The 14,021-nt window shown below is 50.7% G+C and overlaps 4 protein-coding genes across 4 annotated transcripts; 2 read left to right on the forward strand and 2 right to left on the reverse strand.

Annotated features, from left to right (window-relative positions):
• Nucleotides 1-329: 329 nt before the first annotated feature.
• On the reverse strand, nt 330-8,415 carry APUU_51457A (type I iterative PKS; the record flags this gene model as incomplete). The annotated part of the gene is made up of 13 exons (XM_041706567.1): nt 330-1,178; nt 1,230-1,692; nt 1,741-2,084; nt 2,130-2,204; nt 2,258-3,439; nt 3,493-3,518; nt 3,580-3,676; nt 3,731-6,360; nt 6,415-6,853; nt 6,909-7,021; nt 7,077-7,200; nt 7,248-7,758; nt 7,811-8,415. 13 exons carry the CDS (start codon nt 8,413-8,415, stop codon nt 330-332), a joined length of 7,458 nt encoding a protein of 2,485 aa, XP_041558940.1.
• An 833-nt stretch (nt 8,416-9,248) lies between these two features.
• Nucleotides 9,249-10,271, forward strand: APUU_51458S (putative secondary metabolism biosynthetic enzyme; the record flags this gene model as incomplete). The annotated part of the gene is made up of 1 exon (XM_041706568.1): nt 9,249-10,271. The coding sequence occupies one exon, from the start codon at nt 9,249-9,251 to the stop codon at nt 10,269-10,271; it is 1,023 nt and encodes a 340-aa protein (XP_041558941.1).
• A 322-nt stretch (nt 10,272-10,593) lies between these two features.
• Nucleotides 10,594-11,439, reverse strand: APUU_51459A (class I SAM-dependent methyltransferase; the record flags this gene model as incomplete). Its single annotated transcript, XM_041706569.1, has 1 exon — nt 10,594-11,439. The coding sequence occupies one exon, from the start codon at nt 11,437-11,439 to the stop codon at nt 10,594-10,596; it is 846 nt and encodes a 281-aa protein (XP_041558942.1).
• Nucleotides 11,440-12,175: 736 nt separating this feature from the next.
• Nucleotides 12,176-12,934, forward strand: APUU_51460S (DUF4396 domain-containing protein; the record flags this gene model as incomplete). Its single annotated transcript, XM_041706570.1, has 2 exons — nt 12,176-12,551; nt 12,642-12,934. 2 exons carry the CDS (start codon nt 12,176-12,178, stop codon nt 12,932-12,934), a joined length of 669 nt encoding a protein of 222 aa, XP_041558943.1.
• Between the last annotated feature and the right edge of the window lie 1,087 nt (nt 12,935-14,021).

Here is a 14,021-nt window from a genome sequence, read left to right on the forward strand (position 1 = left end):
CCTCAACGTTTCGTCATCCAGCATTGTGAGGAAGGAGCACCTGCCTATCGCTTCAGGGTTGCGCCTTCTTAAATTTATTCATGGCAGGTAGGAACAGCGACTGTAGACATATACATCTACTATCAAGGAAAGTACAAATACTTACTGGGCAGCCACAGAGGACCCGTTGCGCCTTCCAAATGGGGTTGAGCTCGAATAAGTAGGATCAAGTACAGCTAGTTACCATATACTCCATTATCAGTATTCCTTACCTAGTACAGTTCTTAATTATCACGAGAAGCATCCGTATAAAGTCACATTCAATTTACGACCTAATGACCTCATATAGACTACGAAACAGAATACCTCTTCTTCATCCCGTCAATTGCCAAATTTACCAATCCCTTTACATTGCCTGCTGCTGTAATATCAGACAAACTTATCTGTACACCCAGCCGCTTCCTGGCCCACGCCCTGGCTTCGATTGCAATGAGAGAGTCAATAGGGATACCAGCGAGCGCCTTCAGGTCGGGTTTTGCGGGGGCTTTGGAATTTGGCGTCTTGATCATATGTCCTACTTTTACTATCAGGAATTCCTCGGTCGATGGGCGGTTGAGGACTTCTGGCTCAGACTCCACCTGGGCTACAAAGTCAACGATGTCGTCGACGGTGTCAGGGTCCTGTTGCCGTCTCTGGGCTCGATTATTCAGGATCGCGAGCCGGGTGTCGCCGCGTTGCCGGATCCAGGGGGCTGTTGGTGTGAGACCTAGGATTATGTGGTTGAGGTCATATCGACTCGCTAACGAGGACCGTGAGGATGTCGAATGGTATATCAGGGCCTCCACTGCATCTAGCATTTCCATTTCTTTTATGAATTGGAATTCGAATCGGCCGCTGAATATTTTGGTTAGCACTGGACTGCGACTCACGTAGCCTATATCTGCTATCGGGCCGAGATCAAGGACAGAGGCTGGTTGGCCGAGAGCCAGTCTGTGGCTTTCCAGAGCGTGGATGAATGTATTTGCTGCCGAGTAGTTGCACTGGCCAGTCATTCCGGCAATGCCAGCTATGGATCCAAGCATGACGAAGAAGTCTAGAGCTGTGTTCTGGAATGCCTGGTGCAGGTTCCAAGTACCGCTAACCTTGGCCGTCAGTGGGATAGTCCAGTCTTCGAACGTCATACGCTCGAATGTTATGTCCTGGAAGATGATGATTAACAAGTCTGCTTCTCAATGTGAGGGTTAACGTACCTTCAAGGCTAAGGCGAGCTGGAAGACCCCTTTGACTGGTTTCGGGCTGTGCGATATGGCCTTTTGCACATCCGACATATCGGCCGCTGTACCCTGGATGGAGATGACATCGCAACTCTGGCATTTGAGCTCTTCTGCAAATGTTCTATGTTCGTCGGTTGTTCCTGCGCTTGGGGAGAGATATACTAAACACCGAGCCCCTTTTTCCACCATCCAGTTCGACAAGGCGCGTCCTAGGCCACCTAGTCCGCCGCTGAGAAGATACGCATAATCGGGTGAAAATGTAATTTCCGCACGGGTATCCCTCGTAGGTAGTGTGTTAAGATCCTCCGGTATTCGAACCACAATCTTTCCAATATGCTGCCCGGTTTGCATATGGCGGAAGGCAGCCGGCACATCGGATGCGTCAAAGCAGGTCACTGGCGAAATAGGCCCCACGAGCCCCTGATTTACTGGAATGGAGCTGCATTTTATTAGTATGGAAGCCCCAGAAGCCCTGTGTGTGACGTACAAATTTGCAGACTGATCCGTCGCTTCTTCCATATACTCTCCTAGGTCCACGGTAACGAAGGATCTTCTTCCCACAAAGTGTTTCATGGGGAGCATCGCATCGGCCAGTACATCCCTCCTGCTGATATCGAACATGGTCCCGCCTGGAGCTACACATTTCCACGACGTCTGGAGTAGTTCGCCACTTAGAGAGCTCAACACTATATCTACTCCACGCCCACCAGTTTCCCGCATTAGGTCGGTATAGAATGAAGAATCGCGCGAGTGGAATATATCAGATCGCGGAATACCGAAGGTGTCCATCAAATACTGCGCCTTGGCATCATTGCCGACGGTGGCATGTATCTATCCTCATGAGAAATGAAACACGGGCAGAATTCCTGGAGTTACCTTGGCGCCTATGCCTCTGCATATCCTGATGGCCGCGATACCAACCCCTCCAGCGGCTGCATGGATCAATACGGACTGCGCCAATGTTAATAAAATACCTCTATTGAGTGAATTCGGTGGCAACATACCTGACCAGGCTGCAGTTTTCCCATTCTCAAAAGACATTGTGCTGCGGTTAGAGAGACGATTGGGGAGGTGGCGCCCTCCTCCAGTGACCACTCTCTGGGTAGAGGTATTACTTTCATGCAAGGCACTAGAATATGCGTCGCAAAACATCCTGGCCCGAGGAATATCGCTCTGTCTCCAGGCTTGACGGTAGATACGCCAGGACCTACAGACTGGACCACCCCACTCCCTTCTAAACCAAGTTGGTCTGGGGTTGCAATAAGCCCAAGGGCTGTGATGATGTCCTTGGCTGTTGTCAACATTGCACTTTTGTAGGGGAGTCTATTTACCTTGAAGTTTAGTCCAATATATGCCACCCTGATGAGAACCTCTCCGGCCTTCGGGTCGGAAAGCGCATCTTCTCTCCAAAACATCGAGTCCAGCAGCCCTGTAGACTCGATCCCTAACCTCCTAGGGGTAGAACCTTGCACTGAACTCTCCAGCTCCTTTCCCATATCTGCGACCTCGAACCTTGCAACGTGGATTATTCCGTTGCAGAGTACATATTCCTCGCGCCTCGATTCATCTGACACTTGAATCCGACGAAGGTGGTCGTACACCCGTAACAGATGGGATATCGTATTCTGGTCAAACTCCTCGACATCAAGTATAGACAAACTCGTGCCATCTGTATGAGCTTCGCCATGAAGCGCGCGCAAAAAGCCATGGATCAGGCCATATCGTGGATCGGCACAGGCCATCTGCGACATCCTGGTAACCCATAACACACGTTTGACGGATGGGCTGAGTAGGAATGTCTTTAGCTGCTGGAAACTCTCTGTCGAAATATTGAAGAGGAACGGCCCTGTTGCGTCGAGTAGCGAGATGGTATCTCCCTCGCTCGGACGTGGTTGGTCCAGGGTACATATGTTGACTTGATGGCCATTCGTTGTGAATCGCTTTGCGACATCCAAGATCCATTGGGAATGTTCTCCTGGGACTAGGAGGTTAACTATTGCCGGTTCTACTGGTGGCAGCGGGCTGCTGGAGACTAGGTTGACGAGTAGACTGGTCTGCTCGTGGATTGCAAAGTCGATGCCGTTGAATCCAGCGGCCTTCATCTCCTGCCTCCATCGGTCTACAGAGACATAGGGCTTTTCGACGCGCTGGTCATTTTCGCCTACCCACCAGCCTGGTAGTAGGCCCTGTATGTGAAATTAGCAGCACACTTCTAATACGCCGTTAGGGGAAAGCATACGAATATATACTCGGCTCCTCGGCATTCTGGAATGCAGACTTTGTTAATTCTTGCCATGTTGAACTGCAAATGAATGTGAAAACGTACCTTCAGCAAGTTCCTGCAGGAATAGCCGACCACCCGGAGCAAGGAGCTTCTTGATGTTGAACAGCGATCTATTGAGGCTGGGCGTAGCATGGATGACCTATTCGAGCCCGTTGAGACCCCAAAGTAGTCAAGAGAGACAAGGTGAACATACATTAGAGGCGATAACCAGATTATATTTCCCCAACTCAATACCCTGCGCCGCAAGATCTTCACTGATATTCAGGACTGCGTACTCCATTCCATCATACCTCGAGAACCTCTCCCTTGCCGCCGCCAGAAAGCCCGCCGAGACGTCGCTGAAGGTGTATTTTGAATACAGGCGACTGCCATCGGGGGCGTGCAGATATTCCAAGAACCGAGCTGTTGCGCTGCCCGTCCCAGCTCCTACTTCGAGAATGTTCAATTCCGGATTCGAGTGGCCCAGGGTAGTGAAGAACTCGTTGCACGAGTCGAAAGATAGAAGCACGTCGTAGACGTCCTTTAAGCCGTCGTTCTCCATTAGGAGATGTAGGGCATTAACCGTCCCCTCGAACACGCCCACAATGTTGTCTAACACCCGGTGCATGCAGGCGACTAGAGGGATGAGTTGAGCGTAATCCTCAGTTTTCTCGGTCAACCATGCCATCATTTGTAATGGAGCAGAAGAGTCAAAGGGACAGTCCGGTGCGTATCCAAAGTCGGGGAGTCTCCATGTCCCTTGTTTCTGTATCCTGGATTGACCGATGCTGAGCCACCGTTTGTACTTGAGAAGGTGATCCTCTGAAGGCTCAATGTCTTGTACTCGAGCAGCAGTCTCGGCTATAAAAAGGTCGACCAGCCTGTCGCTGACCTCGGTATCGAGTGTCAGTGGTGGTGGTGGCTTTGCCATTGATGCCGCGGGTATAAAATCGATATGAGGCTTCCAGACTGGCCTGGATGCCAGGTCGCCTTCCTTGACTGCCGTGGTATCATCACCTATGATATGGAGCCGTGCGCCTGTAATTGACAGAACAGTTTCCCTTTGGTCTTGGGACGTGGCACCTACGTCTCCAAGGATAAAGTTGCCCTTTCCTATATCAGCCTGGGCTTGCACATAGAGCTCTTCACTTTCCGGACTAACGAAGATATCCTCGAATAGAACAGGAAGGCTCCGGATATTAATACTGCGGGTGAGGCCTCGAAACATGGCCACTGAAAGCAGTTGTAGGCATCTATCGATAGTCGTTGGATGCATGACATACCGACTGGGCGACACTTTTGCCGTCTTGACCGTGCCTGTTGCTACGTGGCGTATTGGGTCTGCAGAGATGTCGTCCAGACCACGGAATTCACGGTTGTAGTCCATTCCAATCTCCCGTAGTCCTTTGTACCAGGTCGCCGAAGTGGCGTGCCGCTTGAGCTGCGTGCCATCTACCAGTGGCATATTGGATGGGACTGAGGACGGAGCAGCTCGTACTTGGCCGACACATACCCGCGTTGTTTCGCCGGCCTGGACAGACGTAATCGAGAACTCATACCAACCCGAGTCCTGGATATCGGAAATCCGAGCTGGTCTCAGATTGGTGATGAGTTCCACCGACTCGTTGCTGTCGATGAAGAGGGCGCTTTTGAGGACGAGATGGTTAATCTGGTATTTCAAGGTCGATGAGTTTGTTATTTGCTGAATTGCTTCCCCGGCCATTGCGATGTATCCAGCACCAGGGAAAAGTGTCTTTCCCAGGACCCTGTGCCCGTATAGCCACGGGGCATCGTCAAGAGATAGCGTGTTCCGCCATGAGGGCTCTAGATCTGTGGACCCTAATACTCGAGAGCCTAGTAATTCATGGTGGGGATACTTGCGCAGCCTCCAGGCCTCGACTGCAGGTGTCTGGCTCCAGTACCTGGTATCATGCTGCCACGGGTATGGGGGTAAATCCACAAGCAGGTTTCCCTCGCCGTTGATTGCACGAAAGCTGACAGAGGCCCCTGCATTGTAGAGGTTTCCGGCAGTGTAGAACACGGATGTTTTTGGGTCTTCTCCTCGTACTAGGGACGGTATGTAGGAGCATGATCCCCCGTGTTGGTGCTCAGAGATAATTTGTCGTAGTGGTCCAGAAAGGGCTGAATGAGGACCGATCTCAACGAATGCTGAATTTGAAGTGTCCTCTTTGGAATCTAGTATCGCATTGGTTGCAGCTAGGAAGAGCACAGGGGACTCTAGGTTCCGTCGCCAATATTTACCGTCTAACTCAGATGGGTCGGTAATACGTGCCCCAGTGACAGACGAGAAGAACGGCATCATGGACGAACCACCTCTTGACTGCAACCCTTCAAGGGAAGCTTCATATTCGTCAGCGGCGTCCTGCATATGGGGAGAGTGGTATGCTTTGTCGACGCGAAGCAGGCGGCACAGCGCATCAGGGTCATCAGATTGAATTCTTTCCATAATACCCTCCAGCACATCTCGGTCTCCTGATAGTGTAACACTCTGCCGGCTATTCTCGCAAGCAATCACTACTCCTTCGGTCAGGTAGGGAGTTACCTCCTCGCGGTCCATGCTGATGGCGGCCATACCCCCTCGCCGTTGCACTTTATGCGAGATTTGGCCGCGATGGTAAGCGACTCTAATCGCATGTTCGGCAGTGAGAGCCCCGGCAGCATACGCGGCTGCTATCTCACCACTGGAGTGGCCGATGACGGACGCTGGCGTAATTCCCCAGTGGGCCAGAAGATCCACGAGGCCGATTTGAATGGCACAACATAATGGCTGTGCAAATTCTGCCGAGTTTAATTGGTGTGAGCTGTTATCATTGCAGAGAAGATCTACTCAAGCTGTTAGTGGATGCCTTAACTCATTTCCAGTGAAAGGATACCAACCTTGCAAAGTCCATGCTGGTGGGTGTTGCACTCTTTGAAGGGCAAAATCAAGCAGTCTGATACTCGACCGGAACCGATCAAAGGACTGTATCAACGATTTTCCCATCCCTGGCCACTGTGCCCCCTGGCCTGTGAAAACAAACGTAATCTCTGGTGTGCATGCAGTGTCGACAGCGCCGATATTGAACGAACCGGTTGCCTCCTCGGTGGCCAGCATAAATGCCCGTTGCGTGAGATGTTCTCGACGCTCTCCCAGTGTAAATGCAAGATCGGCAACATGTTTTGGATTTCCTTCAATGTAAGCCTCTATGTCTTCTATTCGATTACGAAGGGATTTTTCACTGTTGGCTGAGAGTACTAGGAGCCGGGTATTTGTTGAGTTTAGAGCTGGGGAAACAGTACTGTCCAGTCCGAACGAGGAGGCAGAATCTAAAATGACCTTTCCCACGGTTAGCTCTCTTTGGATGATATTCGAGGTGTAATTGGTAGCTAACATGGACATTTGTTCCTCCTACGCCGAAATTGTTCACGCTGATTCTCTCCTTTCGACCTTGTGGCCATGCCATCTCATGCTTCGGCACTATTAAGCCTGCACTCTCGAATGCAACTTCATCTTCAGGTCAGTAACTGTAGGCTACCTAGGGTATTTAAGAGTGACTTACTCTTTGGATTCGGTTCGACCATATGAATGTGTGGTAGTATGGCCTTCCTCTCCAGGGACACCACGGCCTTGATGAGACTCGTAATACCCGACGTACCCTCAGAATGGCCGAAATTGGGCTTCACCTACAATATCATCAGAAGTAAGTATTCTAACGGACAATGGTACCGACCGATCCAACGTGAACGCCACTGGGGAAGACCTTGGCCACCGCAGACATCTCTGTGACATCCCCTACCATCGTCCCAGTCCCATGGCACTCAAAATATGCGGTGTCGTCTATGGCATCAATACCCGCCTTTCTATACGCACTCCGAATAAGTGATTCCTGTGCATCTGCTGAAGGCGTTGAGAGGACCACTGTCCGCCCATCGTTATTTACAGCTGTTGCTCTGATCACAGCGCGGATTCTGTCCCCGTCTCGTACTGCATCCTCTAGCGGTTTTATTAAAACGGCATTCACGGCCTCCGCGCGTCCAAATCCATCTGCGGACGCATCGAATGTCTTGCATTGCCCCGGTGGAGAGAGGACCCCGCTACTTGCCAGGTTCATGTGTAGTGTCGGGGTGAGAATCAGGTTGGCTCCTCCTACAAGCGCGGATGAACACTCGCCGGAGTATAGGGCTTGACAGGCTTCATGCAGGGCTACCATGGACGAGGAGCATGCAGTTTCAATCGTCATCCTATATGTAGTCAGTATCCGCGCGGGTTGCAGTAACTAGTAAAAGGACTTACGTCGGTCCATGCAGATCCAAGTTCCACGCGATATAGCTCGACAAGAAGAAACTCCCTGCTGCAGCGCCAATCATCGGGTTCCGATGTTGACCATCTTTGAGAGTAAGTTCTGCCCAATCCGCGCCCCAAGCACCGATATAACAGCCAATCCTGTCCCCGCGGTATCCGGTTTGTCCTGCATTCTCCAGGCATTCGTAAACCACTTCCAGTAAGAGCCTCGCGCGAGGGTCCGAGCCAGCAGCCTCCACTTCGGATAGACCAAAGAACGAAGCATCCATCATGGCCACGTCGTCGTCAATGAAATATGCCTTCTGGCTCTTCATCGAGTAGGGGATGTCTCCGTCATTGTGGAATTCATTAATGTTGAATCTGGATAGGGGGACATCGCATAGGCCGTCGTTTCGGTCCCGAAGGAATTCGTACATGGATGGGATGGAATTTACTCCTCCTGGTAGTCTGGCAGCCATTCCCACGATGGCGATAGGAGGGGGGCCTTCGTTCTGCATTTTTGGCGAAGCTGCAATTGTTGACTGTTCGGGTTTCGGGGTATCATTGGAAAGTGTGAGGCCGGCCACGTCAACCCTGATCTCGCCATTTGTATCCATTTGGTCCGGTGGTGAAAGCACAAATAGTGACTCTTTGGCTGGGTTTACTTCCCAGCGTTATCATGAGAGAAAAGGAGCGACGGCAATTTCATGGCCATAAAGTAAATATTGCCCATCTCCCTGGAACCCAAGGGTGTTTTATTTCACAGGGTTGAATATGCCCACGCTTCCCGGCTGACCAGACGTTTGCAGCCCTCATTGGGTATCTACTGTCGTACCGAGTCACATTGTTAGTGGAACTGCAGCTAGCTTCCACGTCTGTGCAATCTCAATTAATGGCCAGAGCTGTCTGTTGCCGAATTTAGAGGGGCCAGATGCGTCCATCAGCGCGGCACTATAACACACATAGAGCCTAAATCTGGCATAGAAGGTTCGAACACGGGCCTTTGGATGGCTGGAATGCAATATATTACACAAGTGGTGCTTGCACTACAACCCCTCAAGTTTGTACCCTCCGGCTCCTGCGCCTCGTGTTTCTTAAGGGGAAAGTTCGCTAATGGCTTGTGCAATTCGTCTCCATATACGCTCTGCTCATGCGAAGGACCTGCAGTGCGTGCTCTGAAAGACATATGTTACCAAGCTTCAGGCACGTTGTTTATTGCAGTTCGTCGGCATAGACCAACGAGCCAGCTATGAGCCAAAAGATGCAGTCTGCCGTGCCACCAGATGGGTATATTCAGCATTTTAAGGACCAAGTGGTCCTTCTTACCGGAGCTACTGGCAGCCTGGGGGGCTGTCTGCTATACAAACTAGCCATGCGATTACCGACTAAGAAGATATTCGCCTTATGTCGAGGGTCTGTAGGTGAAGCAGTCCGTAAGTGGGAATCCACCATGCCGCAGCAGATTGACGATATACTTGACTCTGGCAAAGTTGAGTTGATCACCGGCGATCTATCCAGACCAGGCCTTGGAATCGATCCAGCCGTCCGCTATAGGATGCGGAATGAAGTGACTGCGGTTATCAACACAGTCGCAAATATCTCCTTGGTCGAGAATTTGGGGAAGTCGGTTCGAGACAATTGCCAAACTGCCATGGCACTATTCCGAATGGCATCTGAATTCCGTCATGTTCAGCTTTTTGTGCACTTCTCGAGTCTGGCTGCGAATAGCTTTCTCCCAGGAGGCGTGGTCGAAGAATGCCTGTATCCCTCACCAAACCCTAATCCCGATCCAGTGGAAGAACTCGCCGGGCATCCAGGCGCAGAATGCTCCCAACTACCATTAGACGATAGGTACGCCTGGCCATACGGACAGGCAAAACATTTAGCAGAGCGTCTACTTCTTCGTCAGCCCTATCCGATTCCAGTGCTTATCATACGGCCATCCGCCATTGGACCCGCCATCGCAGAGCCCTTTCCCTTATATGGTCCCGATAAAGCAATTCCAATGCACACTCTGCTTCTCTGCTTCAGCATGTCTGATCTTGATCGTGTTGGAAACTCCGACCATATTTTCGAGGAAGTCCCCGTCGATCTCGTGGCCAATTGCTGCCTTCTCCACCTGGCTCATAAAACCACCGGTGTTGTCCACTGCGCCTCGCCTCTGTACGTTCGCCAGACAGCCGCAGATATCATGTCCACCGCAAAACGATGCATTTCTGCGTCAGAGATCGCCGCGCTCTTCACGAAGCAGCGGCCTTCTACCGCGCTCATGTGGCAGACCAAATACAAGGTAGAGAATATAGAGGAGGCGATAGCCTGGGATGTGGAATGCAAGCGGTCCGAATACCAGAAGCTGGTTACTGGTCCCTTAGCTCTCTGTCCGGTTGGGCATGATCCACAGTTACACCTGGAACGGCGGATTCGGAGGATGTATCGTGTGCTGTTAGATAACGGCGAAGAGGGCTCTAGTTAGACGGTCTTGCTGTCTACTTGGGCGGTACATTGATATTTGACTATAGCCTGGCACAATCAGACAAAGACATATCTTCGCGCACGGGCCGGTGTCTGTTATAACAATGCAATGTATCACAATTACACCCGCCATTCTGTATTCCTATCACAACATGAGAGTCGAGTAACAATGCACTGTTGGTGACTGCACCGCTGTAACCTTGCAGCCGCAAATCAAGAAACGGACATAATCACCCACCACGCGTCGTCCTCGTGAGCCGGGCAGTTTTCTCATCTCCACGAGCATGTGGTGTGGTGCTGGTGGAGAGAACAGGCAAGCCAGCTTATTTCTGCGCAACAGCTACCCATGCAACCATCTCGACCCTGGCCATTGCCGTCTCCTCCTCGCGCAGACTATTACGGAGCTCCTCAACCCATTGCTCCTTCTCGCTCTCGGACCACCCATTCGTAACATAGTCTCGAAACGATGCTTTCATGATGTCTATCAAATCATCCACATCCTTCCCTCTGTATCCCACAGTCCTCTCCTGAACCCGGATCTTCCCACTTTCAAACCCTCCCTTCCCGAGCACCTCCACAAGCCTTTCCTTCGTGAGCCACTCCTTTGGCATCGGTATTTCCCACGGCTTTGAGTCCGGGTGGACTCTTAGCTGGGCTTCGTGAACTGGCCTGAGGTACCCGAGTTTCGACCAAGTCGAGATAAATGCAGTCCCTCCGACCTTCAAAGTTCGATACACATGAGCAGCAGCCTTCTCAGCCTGCGGGAAGAACGGAAACCCTAAGTTCGTATACGAATGCGTGAACGTATTATCAGGGTACGTCAAATCCTCCGCATCCATAACAGAGATCATCAATCCGTCGTAGCCATCCTTTATCCATCCTTTGGCACGAGCCATGTTACTGAAATTAGCAACCATGGACGGGGCGAGGTCTGCTGCGAATATCTTGGGTTTTGCCTTGGGGAACAGACCCAGGATTTCGGATGTCATTATCCCAGTCCCGCAGGCGTTGTCGAGGATTATAGATGATGTTTCTACCTTTGGTTCAAGGGTTAGCAGGAACTGCGCGACTTCCCTGGTGCATCCGCCGGTCATTCGCTCGTATGCATCGCTGGACTTGTCGAATGCGGCTGCTGCGGTGCCGGGTGCTGGTGTGGGTGCTGAGGACATCTTTTTTAAACCTGGTATAGACTGGTATAGACTCTTTGAGTGAACTTGCTGCGTTCCTATCTGATGTAAACGAGAACGACGTCGCTATCAAAGGTTGGTATATATGTTGGAACTTGCACCACCAAGGTACGCGTGTGGCTGAGACAGATGAGGGGCTTCATCCAATATCGCATCGATGTCTGGCATCTTCTTCGTATTCATATATATTAGCCTCATGTCACAACGCTGGGGTGATGATTGGCCATCGGATCAGAGCAATTCAAGTGTGAACCGGATGGAGAGCAGGTGAGTCAACACCAGCAAAATTAGAGTATGATAGTGTCAACTGTTGAAATTTAAGCAATACAGAAAACTACTAGGTGACAACTGATTGTTTTATTATTCCTCGTTATTATTATGCCTTTTTTGTTTCTTTTTTTCAATAATATATATAATTGCAGGTGGGTACTTCCACTTTGTAGTTCTCGTTGGTTCTGGACAAGCGCCGTTTCTCGGTACATTATCATGGATAGTCATGGTATTAACTATATACAGTTTTATTGACAGCAAAAAGGTCAATTAGTTCTTTCACAACTGTGATATATCCATCTGTTCGCGGACGTCCATCCCAACGCCAGCACGTGACCGGATGCGCCTTTTTCGCGTTTTCTGCCAGGGATTAAATCTCACATCTCGCCTTTCCACGTCGCAAACATTTTAGAAGTTTGTACATAATGCGAGTATTTCAATCAGTGTCATGTTATATCCCTCACAGATGACACCCCTGTGTCGACAGCGGCTACTCTTCAAGGCCCTGCGTCCTACCGGTAATACGCGCTTCGTTCCTAGCCTCGCCGAGACTCGACCGGTTTACCGGTACCGGTGCATTGACAAAAAGCACTCATCCTCAACGTGTAAGAAGCAGGCCCAAACTGCGCCGGATGAGAATCTACCGGCGCACAAATTGTCGCCCCTTCAGCGGGAGTTCTGGACTTGCCGCTCCACGTGGCGACGGGCGAGAATCAACACCCTACGATGCCTGATCGGATGCTCCATAGGCGACTTTTCGGCCCTGTGGATGCTACAGACGTATTTCCCGGATCTGGGAATGGGGACTATCATGGCTGCGTCGAGTATGTACCTACCTTATCCCTTGCGACTTGTGCCTACATGGAATGCACTACACCGCACCTCATGTGCCTTTAATGTCTAACGCAAAATAGTGGCCTCAGGCATCACAACATCCATCATACTGGAGACGGTCCTCCTTCGACGCGGCCTTGATAGGCTTTCGTGGTCGATGGCCGCTCGGACAGCAATGGGGATGAGCCTTGTCTCGATGTTGGCGATGGAGGCTGCGGAGAACCTGGTCGATTACCATCTTACTGGGGGCGTAGTCGCTCTCGATGACCCTCGTTTCTGGATGGCTGCTGTGGTCTCTGTTGGTGCTGGCTTTCTCGCGCCGCTCCCGTATAATTATTGGCGGCTAAGAAAGTTTGGGAAGGCTTGTCATTGATTGTGACCGTCGGAGTGAGGATTGTATATATACTATGTTGACCAAATGCATCTGCGGAATCGCCACTCTGATTGTTCATGAAACCTGTTCTCCATTGGGGCTTACTTTTGAATACTCATTCTGTTAGAGCTCCATTTGAGTAGTTTCTATCGAACTTTGTAGCCTTGCATTATTTGTCCTGGGGGACGCACAGACAGGATGTCAGATTGGGAAGTGGATTGCGGACCAGCCTACATACACCGTAGAGCTGAGGGGAAATTTCATGGTAAATAGCATAAGCAATATCTCGATGTGCCCTGTTCGGCAATTACTTTTCGCTGCCCGAAGACTTTGTCCGCTAGTCGTACCATATGTGCTTGTTGAGTATTTTCCTCGCACCTCCTCTACACTGGACTGAATGGTTGTGTTTAGCAGCTGAATTGCATGATATCACAACGAGATCGCAGAGAATTCTGTCAATATACTGCGCCTCCACAATCGACGGTATAATAAGGTTCAGGGGCTGGTCATTTTGCGAGCTGAGCCTTCAGCGCACATAACTCCCCACCCCCCTTTGGCCGATATGCTGCTCCATGTACGGCTGTGCGGCCTCGTGTGATAGTCCGATCGCTTATGAATGGTGTATTTACATACACTACCATCATGAATGGAGATAAGGCCTCCACGAAGTACATAGAATTTGGTGCTGACATGGCCATCGTCGTCATCAACTTCATTATTCACTCGCTGGGAGGCAGCATTGTATAATATCGCGGCACCCTCAACGGGCTTAGGGAAATAAGAGTGTCGGAGCCCCTCTACGGTATAGGTATTTTTGTTTTAGCATCTAGAATATGTATCTCTCCGTTACCACTGAACAAATCAGCATGCCAATATCCTCCTTCCAAAACACGGCGAGCCTCGTGAGAGAATTCCCACCACGCTCCGTGGGTAGTCCCCAAACCTACAATCACGGTACTGGACCAGGCTGTACTCAGTACTCACCCTGTCTATTCCATTAGCGGTTAAATGCCGCGGTTGCGCAGGTATTGAAGTATTGTGGGCTTCCATCTATCACCTCCAGATGCACCACGCATGCAGAATGGCT

Source organism: Aspergillus puulaauensis, chromosome 5, assembly GCF_016861865.1.
Source record: "Aspergillus puulaauensis MK2 DNA, chromosome 5, nearly complete sequence".
NCBI lineage: Eukaryota > Fungi > Ascomycota > Eurotiomycetes > Eurotiales > Aspergillaceae > Aspergillus > Aspergillus puulaauensis.